The sequence below is a fragment of the Trichosurus vulpecula genome, chromosome 1 (assembly GCF_011100635.1).
Source record: "Trichosurus vulpecula isolate mTriVul1 chromosome 1, mTriVul1.pri, whole genome shotgun sequence".
In the NCBI taxonomy this organism is placed as follows: Eukaryota; Metazoa; Chordata; class Mammalia; order Diprotodontia; family Phalangeridae; genus Trichosurus; species Trichosurus vulpecula.
Genome location: NC_050573.1, coordinates 262,298,837 through 262,309,299, shown reverse-complemented (window position 1 = coordinate 262,309,299; position 10,463 = coordinate 262,298,837). Strand labels below are relative to the sequence as shown.

Sequence of the window (10,463 nt, the reverse complement as noted above, 5' to 3'; positions counted from 1 at the left end):
ATTCTCTTGGATTCTCTAAGTATAGCACCATATCATTGGCAAAGAGTGATAGTTTTGTTTCCTCATTGCGTATTCTAATTCCTTCAATTTCTTTTTCTTCTCTTATTGCTTCAGCTAACATTTTCTATAGTACAATGTTGAATAATAGTGTGATAATGGGCATCCTTATTTCATCCCTGATCTTACTGTGAATGCTTCTAGCTTATCCCAATTATGTAATGCTTCCTGCTGGTTTTAGGTGGATGCTGCTAATCTTTTTGTAGGAAAATTCTATTTTTTCCTATGTTCTCTATTGTTTTTAATAGGAATGGGTACTGTGTTTTGTCAAAAGTTTTTTAGCATCTATTGAGATAATCATATTATTTGTGTTAGTTTTTTATTGATATAGTTAATTATGCTAGTATTGAATGAGCCTCACATTAGTGGTATAAATCCCAAGTGGTCATAGTGTATTATCCTCATGATAAATTTGCTGTAATTTATTATCAAATTTTTTCATAAAACTAATTCTTGGTTTTGTTTATTAGTTAATTTTTTTACTTTCAGTTTTATTAATCTCTCCTTTGATTTTCAGAATTTCTAATTTGGTATTTAATTTGGAATTTTAAATTTGTTCTTTTTCTAGAATTTTTGGTTGCATGTTTAATTATTTGATGTCCTCTTCTATCTTATTCATGTAAGCCTTTAGAGATGTAAAATTTCCCATATGAGCTGCTTTCCCTGAATCCAGTAAGCTTTGGTACATTGTGTTATTGTTGTCTTTCTCTTTGATGAAACTATTGATTGTTTCTATGATTTGTTGTTTGACACATTCATTCTTGTTAGATTACATAATTTGGTTTCCAACTAATTGTTAGTATATCCTATTATGGCCATTTATCACATATATTTTTTATTGGATCATTATCTGAAAACGATGCATTTAATGTTGCTGATATTCTACATTTGATTGTGAAGGTTTTGTGCCCTAACACATGGTTGGTTTTTGTTTAGAGGCCATGTACTCTCCCATTCAATTTTCTCTAGAGGTTTCTCATACCTAACTTTTCTAATATCTTATTTACCTCCTTAACTTTTATTTATTTTTATGATTAGGTTTATTTAGTTCAGAGAGGGGGAGGTTGTGGTCCCTCACTAGTGTAGTTTTGGTGTCTACTTCTTCCTGTAACTCACTTAACTTTTCTAGGAATTTGAATGCTATACTCTTGGTGCATATATGTTTAGTTATATATAACTTTGTTGTATATGGTAACTTTTGGCAAGATGTAGTTTCCTTCCTTATCTCATTTAATTAGATCTATTTTTGCTTTTGCTTTATTGGAGATCAGGATTGGGATTGCTACTCCTGTTTTTGTTTTTGTTTTTGTTTTTTTGCTTCAGCTGTATCATAATATATTCTCTGTATGTCTCTCTCTGCTTCAAATGTATTTCTTGTTAACATCTTATTGTAGGATTCTGGTTTTTAATCCACTCTGCTATTCACTTCTGTTTTATGGGAAAGTTCAACCCTTTCACACTCACAGATAAGAATGCTAACTGTATTTCCCTCCAACCAACCCTCCTTACACTTCTCTCTCTCTTTTAACCCTGTACTCCTCAACAGTATTTTGCTTTTGACCAACACCTTCCTCAGTCTGCCCTCCCTTTTGTCAGCACCCATTTTCCTTTCTCCTTTGTTCTCCTGATTCTCTATGGGGCAATTATATATCCAACTGAGTGTTGATATTATTCCCACTCAGAGCAAAATCTGGTGAGAGTAAAGTTCAAAAGTATTGTCTTCTCTCCCTTCTTTCCCTGTACTAAAATATGCCTTTTTTCCTCTCCAGGTAATGTAATTTTCCCTGTTCTGCCTTTACCTTTCCTCTTCTCCAGTACAATGCTTTTTTCATCCCTAATTTTTTTCAGTTGGTTGACTTTCTATTTTTTTGAGATTTTTATTTTATTTTACAACACTCGTTTCTACATAATTTTCAGTTCCAGATTTTCTTCCCCCGTCTCCCCCCTCCCTCCCCAAGATGGTATGGAATCTGATATATCTTCTACATATAACTTCACATTGAACTTATTTACACAATAGTCAGGTAGTAAAGAAGAATTGTGTCCAATAGAATGAATCATGAGAAAGAAAGAAACAGAACCAAAAAAACCCAAAACAAAACAAAAACAAATGAGAAAAAAAAGGCTAAGAAAAAGGTGAGCATAAAGCGTACCTCAATCTGTATTCAGATTCCCTAGTTGTTTCTCTGGATGTAGATAATATTCTCCAACATGGGTACTTTGGAGTCATCTTTGCACCGTGTATTGCTGAGAAGAGCAAAGTCTACCAGAGTTGTTACCATAAATTCCATGTATCTGTGGTTGTGTATAATGTTCTCCAGGTTCTGCTCCACTCACTCAGCATTATATTGTGTAGGTTTTTCCAGGTTATTATGAAGTCCATATCATCCCCATTTCTAATAGCAAAATATTATTCCATTACCTTCATATACCATAACTTGTTCAGTCATTCCCAAATTGATGGGCATTCCCTTGATTTCCAATTCTTTGCTACTACAAAAAGAGCCACTATAAATTTTTCATACAAATGGGTCCTTTTCCCACTTGTGTGATCTCTTTGGGATACAACACTCGAAGAGGTATTGCTGAGTCAAAGGGTATGAACGTTTTTATAGCTCTTTGGGCAGAGTTCCAAATTGCTCTGCAGAATGGCAGGATCAGTTCACAACTCCACCAGAAGGATAACAATATTCCAATTTTCCCACATCCTTTCCAGCATTTATCATTTTCCTGTTTTGTCATTTTAGACAATCTGACAGCAGAGATGTGGTACCTAAGAGATGTTTTGTTTACACCAGTTGTAATGATTTTGCCAAAATTTTCTGTTTCTCTCCTAATCTTTGTTGCATTGGCTTCTTTATACAAAAACATTTCAATTTAACATAATCATAATTAGCTATTTTGCATTATGTAATGCTCTCTATCTCTTCTTGTGTCATGAATTCTTTTCTTTTACATAAATATTATAGGTAAACTATTCCTTGCTCTCCCAAATTATTTATATTATCAGCCTTTACTCCTAAATCATGAACCCATTTTGACTTTATTTTGGTATATGGTGTAAGATATTGGTCTATGGTCAGTTTCTGCCCTACCATTTTCCAATTTTCCCAACAGTTTTTGTGAAATAGTGGATTCTTAGCCCAGAAGCTGGATTCTTTGGGTTTATCAAAGAGTAGATTGCTATAGTCATTGACCACTGCCTCTTGTGTACCTATCCTATTCCACTGATCCACGACTCTGTTTCTTAGACAGTACTAGGTAGTTTTGAGGACTGCTGCTTTATAGTACAGTTTAATAAATGGTATGGCTAGGTCACATTCCCTAGCATTTCTTTCATTAATATCCTAGATATTCTAGACCTCTTGTTCTTCCAGATGAATTTTTTTATTATTTTATCCAGCTCTCCAAAATAATTTTTGGTAGTTCAATTTGTATGGCACTGAATAGATGGATTAATTTAGGTAAAATTTTCATTTTATTATATTAGCTCGGCCTAACCATGAGCAACTGATATTTTTCCATTTGTTTAGATCTGACTTTATTTGTGTGAAAAGAGTTTCATAATTATGTTCATATAGGCCCTGGGTTTGTCTTGGCAAATAGACTCCCAAATATTTTATAGTGTCTACAGTAACTTTAAAAGGAATTTCTCTTTCTATCTCTTGCTGCTGGGCTTTGTTAGTAATGTATAGGAATGCCAAGGATTTATGTGGGTTTATTTTATATCCTGCAGCTTTGCTAAAGTGGTTTCTTATTTCACGTAGTTGATTCTCTAGGGTTCTTGAAGTAAATCGTCATATCATCTGCAAAAAGTGATAATTTAGTTTTTTTTCTTTGCCTATCATAATTCCTTCAATTTCCTTTTCTTCTCTTATTGCTACTGCTAACGTTTTAGTACCAAAGTGAAGAGTAGGGGTGATAATGGACATCCTTGTTTCACCCCTGATCTTATTGGGAATGTATCTAGCTTATCCCCATTACAAATAATGCTTGTTGATAGTTTTAGGTAAATGGTATTTATAATTTTAAGGAAGACTCCATTTATTCCTATGCTTTCTAGTGTTTTTAATAGGAATTGGTGTTTTATTTTGTCAAAGGCTTTTTCTGCGTCTATTGAGATGATCATATGTTTTCTGCTAGTTTTGTTGGTGATATTTTCAATTATGCTGATAGTTTTCCTAATACTGAACCAGCCTTGTATTTCTGGAATAAATTCTATCTGGTCGTAGTATATTATTCTCCTAGCAATTTGTTGCAGTCTTTTTATTAATATCTTATTTAAAATTTTTGCATCAATATTCATTAGGGAAATTGGTCTATAATTTTCATCCTCTGTTTTTATTCTTCTTGGTTTGGGTATTAGTACAGTATTTGTGTCATAAAAAGAATTTGGTAGGACTCTTTCTTTGCTTATTTTTCCATATTATCTATAAAGTGTAGGAATTAATTGTTCTTTAAATGTTTGATAAAATTCACATGCAAAACCATCTGGTGATGGAGATTTTTTCCTTTAAGTGTTCATTGATGGATTGCTCAATCTCTTTTTCTGACATGGTGTTATTTAAGAATTTTACTTCCTCTTTAGTTAACCTGGGCAATTTACATTTTTGTAGGTGTTCATCCATATCCTTAAGGTTGTCAAATTTATGGGCATACAATAGGGCAAAATAATACCTAATTATTGTTTTAATTTCCTCTTCATTGGAGGTGAATGCAACCTGTTCATTTTTAATACTAGTAATTTGATTTTCTTTTTTTCTTTTTTTTAAATCAAATTAACCAAAGATTTATCAATTTTGCTGTTTTTTCATAAAATCAGTTCTTTGTTTTATTTATTAATTCAAGAGTGTTCTTGCTTTCATTTTTTTTTTACATAGTGAATTTGCGTTTTATTATATATTTTATCTTTATACATTTGAGTTTTTCACAACTTCATTTAACTATTCAATACGACGATCAAAAAACAGAGGCAGCAGTGGTTCTCAGGCACAGAATTTATAAAAGAAATGAAGCCAATACTTCCCTAGTACTTATCTAATACTGTGAATCATGATAATGTCTTGTTTCCTTTTAGCCTAGCTGCCTTTTAAATTGCATATGAAATATAGTGAAGAACTTTCTTTAATGTGCTAGACTGGGACTTAGGGGTTTAAATTAAGAAGTCCATATTGAAAGTATTTTCTTACTCAAGTCTTCGAGACATGAAGCGATTATTTTTCTCCTAAAGGATCTTCAAGATGTGCCTGTATACACAGCTCTGAAATTGATTTTGAGAGTCAACTTACAAGAAAAACTATTACTGTCCATAAAAGATGATCTGTAGTATTCTCTGCCTAAGAACCACTGCCTAGAGTTATTCGATGTCTTCAGGTCTCACAGGATGAGGTAACGGTAAAATGGATTTCTTTTCTGTATCCCTGGAGAGTGCTTTCCTCATATCATAAGCATCTTCGTCAGGCTCTCCATTGCTTGCAGAATAGTACTCTATTACTGTTCTATACACACTGTAGCCCAGTTGCTTATACATGTTGACTGCAACTTGATTTGACACTCTTACAAAGAGATCAACAAAAAATCCACCCTTTCTTTCTGAAATCTCCTCCAGTAGGTCCATTAATTTAGCAGCTAAACCAAGGCGTCGAAATTCCGGTGCAACTGATAGGGCTGTGACATGACCATGCCACTCTTCTCTGGCTACTGAACCCTCTGCTTTGCCCATAATATAACCCATGAGCTCGCCACCAGGTGCCTCTGCAACGATGAAATACTCGGGCCAGTGAGCTAGATATTGTAAATAAAATGGTATCCCATAAGTTTCTGTTAGTGGATCCAGATTGATGTTGTTGAAACGGAACAGGTCGTCACAGGTGAAAGCCCGGAGCACGGTCATCTCGTCACCCCTCTTGCTTTCATTTTTATTAATCTCTCCTTTGATTTTCTGTATTTATAATTTTGTATTTAATTGGGGATTTTTAATTTGTTCTTTTTCTAGCTTTTTCAGTTGCATGCCCTATTTGTTGATCTCTTTTTTTCAACACTTTGTTCATGTATGTATTTAGAGATATAAAACTTCCCCTAAGAACTGCTTTTGCTGCATCCCATAAGTTTTCCTATGTTACTGCATTATTTTCATTCTCTTGAATGACGTTATTGTTTCTCTGATTTGTTCTTTAGCCCACTCATTGTTTAGAATTAGATTATTTAGTTTCCAATTAATTTTAGCTTATTTTTCCATGGTTCTTTATTATGAATAATTTTTATTGAATCATGATCTGAAAAGAATGTATTGACTAATTCTCCCTTTCTGCACTGGATTGTGAGGGTTTTTAAAATCTATTTATTTGACTTATTTAATATTTTTAGTTTTCAGCATTGATTTTCACAAGAGTTTGAATTAAAAATTTTCTCCCCATTTCTACCCTCCCCCCCACTCCAGGATGGCATATTTTCTGGTTGCCCCATTCCCCAGTCAGCTGTCCCTTTTGTCACCCCACTCCCCACCCCATCCTCTTTTCCTTACCTTCTTGTAGGGCAAGATAGCTTGTATGGCAACCCCATTGCCTGTTTATCTTATTTCTTAGTTGCATGCAAAAACTTTTTTTTCAACATCTGTTTTTAAAACTTTGAGTTCCAAATTCTCTCCCCTCTTCTCTCCCCACCCACCCTCCCTAAAAAGGCAAGCAATTCATCATAGGCCACATGCTTATTATTATGCAAAACCCTTCCACACAATACTCATGTTGTGAAAGACTAACTATATTTCGGTCCTTTCTATCCTATCCCCTTTTATTCAGTTTTCTTCCTTGACCCTGTCCCTTTTCAAATGTGTTTGTTTTTGATTACCTCCTCCCCCTATCTGCCCTCCCTTCTATGATCCCCCCTTTTTATCTCCTTCCTCCTTCTCTCCTGTGGGGTAAGATACCCAATTGAGTGTGTATGCTATTCCCTCCTCAGGTCAAATCCGATGAGAGCAAGATTCACTCATTCCCCATCACCTGCCCCCTCTTCCCTTCCTACAGAACTGCTTTTTCTTGACATTTTTATGAGAGATAATTTATCCCATTCTATCTCTCCCTTTCTCCTTCTCTCAATATATTCCTCTCTCTTCTCTTAATTTTATTTTTTTTAGATATAATGCCTTCATATTCAACTCACCCAGTGCCCTTTGTGTGTGTGTGTGTGTGTGTGTGTGTGTGTGTGTGTGTATAGACACATACATATGTATATTCCCTTCAACTACCCTAATACTGAGGTGCAATGAATTATACACTTCATCTTTCATGTAGGAATGTAAACAAAACAGTTCAACTTTTGTAAGTCCCTTGTGATTTCTCTTTCTTGTTTACCTTTTCAAGCTTCTCTTGATTCTTGTGTTTGAAAGTGAAATTTTCTATTCAACTCTGGTCTTTTCGCTGAGAAAGCTTGAAAGTCGTCTATTTTACTTATGACCCATATTGTGCCTTGGAGCATGATACTCAGTTTTGCTGGGTAGGTGATTGTTGGTTTTAATCCTAGCTCATTGACTTCCAGAATATCATATTCCAAGTCCTTCGATCCCTTTATGTAGAAGCCGCTAGATCTAGTGTTATCCTGATTGTGTTTCCACAATACTCAAATTGTTTTGTTCTGGCTACTTGCAGTATTTGCTCTTTGATCTGGGAGCTATGGAATTTGGCAAAAATATTCCTGGGAGTTTTCTTTTTGCGATCTTTTGCAGGAGGCAATTGGTGGATTCTTTCAATTTCTATTTTATTCTGTGGCTCTAGAATATCAGGGCAGTTGTCCTTGATAATTTCTTGAAAGATGATATCTAGGTTCTTTTTTTTTGATCATGGCTTTCAGGTTTTGCAATAATTTTTAAATTATCTCTCCTCAATCTATATTCCAGGTCAGTGGTTTTTCCAATGAGATATTTCACTTTGTCTTCCATTTTTTCATTCCTTTGGTTCTCTTTTATAGTATCTTGATTTCCTATAATGTCACTAGCTTCCACTTCCTACAATCTAATTTTTATGGTAGTACTTTCTTCAGTGGTCTTTTAGACCACCTTTTCCATTTGGCAAATTCTACCTTTCAAGACATTCTTCTCTTCATTGGTTTTTGGAACTCTTTTGCCGTTTTAGTTAGTCTATTTTTTAAGGTGTTATTTTCTTCAGTTTTTTTTTTTTCTGGGTCTCCTTTAGCAAGTCATTGACTTGTTTTTCATGGTTTTCTTGCATCACTGTCATTTCTCTTCCCAATTTTTCCTCTACTTCTCTAACTTGGTTTCCCAAATATTTTTGAGCTCTTCCATGGGCTGAGACCAGTTCATGTTTTTCTTGGAGGCTTTTGTTGTAAGCTCTTTGACTTTGTTGACTTTTTTGGGCTGTATGTTTTGGTCTTCTTTGTAACCAAAGAAAGATTTCAAAGTCTGAGTCTGAATCTGGGTCTGTTTTTGTTCCCTGACTATGTTCCCAGTCAACTGCTACCCTTGAGTTTTTCATAGGGGTATGACTGCTTGTAGAGTATAGAGTACTTTTCCCCAAGCTTGAGGGGCTGTGCTGTTGCTTTCATAGCTATTTCTGCACAGCAAGCTCTGCCACACCAGCACTGCTTCTTCCCTAAGAACTAGCAACCTGGACCAGACTCAGATCTGAGCTGTGTCTTTTCTCCCTCTCAGATCTGCCACTAATTCCTCCCACCATCTGGGCCTGGGGCCAGAAGCAACTGCAGCTGTACCTCTGTAACCAGCCTAAGATCTGCATCCCTCCACTGCTTTCAGGGCAGTGGCCGAACTGTGAACTCCTTTCACTCTGTCCCTGCAGCTTTTCCGACTAACCTTCTCTGTTGTCTTTGGTGTTTGTGGGTTGAGAAGTCTGGTAACTGCCATAGGTCACTCATTCAGGGCATTAGAGCCTTTTCTTGCTGGCTTCTGGTTTGGTTGGTCCAGGTTTGGCTAACAATGGGCTCTGCTCTGCTCCCAGCTCCCATCCCAGCTCTGAGCGAAAGACCTTACCCAGCCACCATCCATGCTGTCCTGGGCTGGAGCATGCTTCCCTCTGCTATTTCGTGACTTCTGCAGTTCTAGAATTTGTTCAGAGACATTTTTTATAAGTGTTTGGAGGGACCTGGGAGGGAGCTCACACAAGTCCCTACTTTCCAGCTGCCATCTTTGCTCTGCCCCTGATTGTGAGGTTTTTATGCCCTAGTACATCGTCAATTTTTGAGTGTGTGCCATGTACCACTGAGACAAAAAAGTATAGTCCTTTTTATCCCCATTCAGTTGTCTCCAGAGGTCTATCATACCGTATCTCTTTTCCAAGATTCTATTTACCTCCGTAACTTATTTCATGTTTATTTTGAGGTTAGATTTATCAAGTTCAGAGAGGGGGAGGTTGAAATGTCCCATTATTATGGTTTTTCTGTCTATTTCTTCCTGTAACTCCCTTAACCTCTCCTCTAAGAATTTGCATGTCATACCACTTGGGACATATATGTTAAACAATGATATTGCTTCATTGTTTGTGGTGACTCTTCTCTTTTAATTAGATCTGTCTTTGCTTTTGCTTTATATGAGATTAGGATCGCTACCCCTGTTTTTGTTTTTACTTTATCAGAAGCACAATATATTCTACTCTAGCCTTTTACCTTTACCCTGTTTGTATCCCCCTGTTTCTAATGTATTTCTTGTAAACAGCATATTGTAGGATTATGGTTTTTAATCCATTCTGCTATACACTTCCGTTTTATGGGAGTTTTCATACCATTCCCATTCACAGTTATGATTACTATCTGTGCCTTTTTCTCCATCCTATTTCCCTCCTGTTTATGGTTTTATTTCTCCCTTTCCCATTCCACTCCTCAAAAAAGTTTTGCTTTTGACTGCTGCCTTCCTCAGTTTACCCTCCCTCTTGATTCCTCTCTCTTAACTTCCCATTTTCCACTTCCTACTTCTTCCCTCCCTTCTGACCACCCCCTCCATTTTTCCCCCTTTCCCCTCCTACTGCCTGTAGGACAAGTTAGATTTCTATACTTATCAGGGTATGTTATTCCTTTCTTGAGCCAAATCCTATGAGAGTGAAGCTCAGATACTGCTCTTCTTCCTCCCTTCTTTCCCTCTACTACAATATGTTTTTGTGCCTCTTCATGTGATATAATTTATCCTTTTCTACTACCTCCTGACGTCTTCTCCCCAAACCATCCATTTTTATCTCTATAATTATCTTTTTATCATTGTATCAGTTATTTTATTATGATGTCCACAATCTATGAATATCCCTTTCAATTAGCATAATAAGCATGCTATTCTCAAGACTGACATATGTATGTATATATATATATATTCATATATATGTGTACATATATATATATGTAAATCATATATAAAACAAAATAATCCTATATAAGGATGTACTTAACTAGCC

At 35.6% G+C, this 10,463-nt stretch overlaps 1 protein-coding gene across 1 annotated transcript; it reads right to left on the bottom strand.

The window, feature by feature from the left end:
- Positions 1 to 5,031: 5,031 nt before the first annotated feature.
- On the bottom strand, positions 5,032 to 5,958 carry LOC118858581 (N-alpha-acetyltransferase 20-like). Its single transcript, XM_036769153.1, has one exon. The coding sequence runs from the start codon at positions 5,948 to 5,950 to the stop codon at positions 5,414 to 5,416; it is 537 nt and encodes a 178-aa protein (XP_036625048.1). The 5' UTR covers positions 5,951 to 5,958; the 3' UTR covers positions 5,032 to 5,413.
- Positions 5,959 to 10,463: the final 4,505 nt, after the last annotated feature.

Bases quoted from the DNA above. Each gene is read 5' to 3' on its own strand.
- LOC118858581 (XM_036769153.1), bottom strand. From the start codon at position 5,950: ATGACCGTGCTCCGGGCTTTCACCTGTGACGACCTGTTCCGTTTCAAC.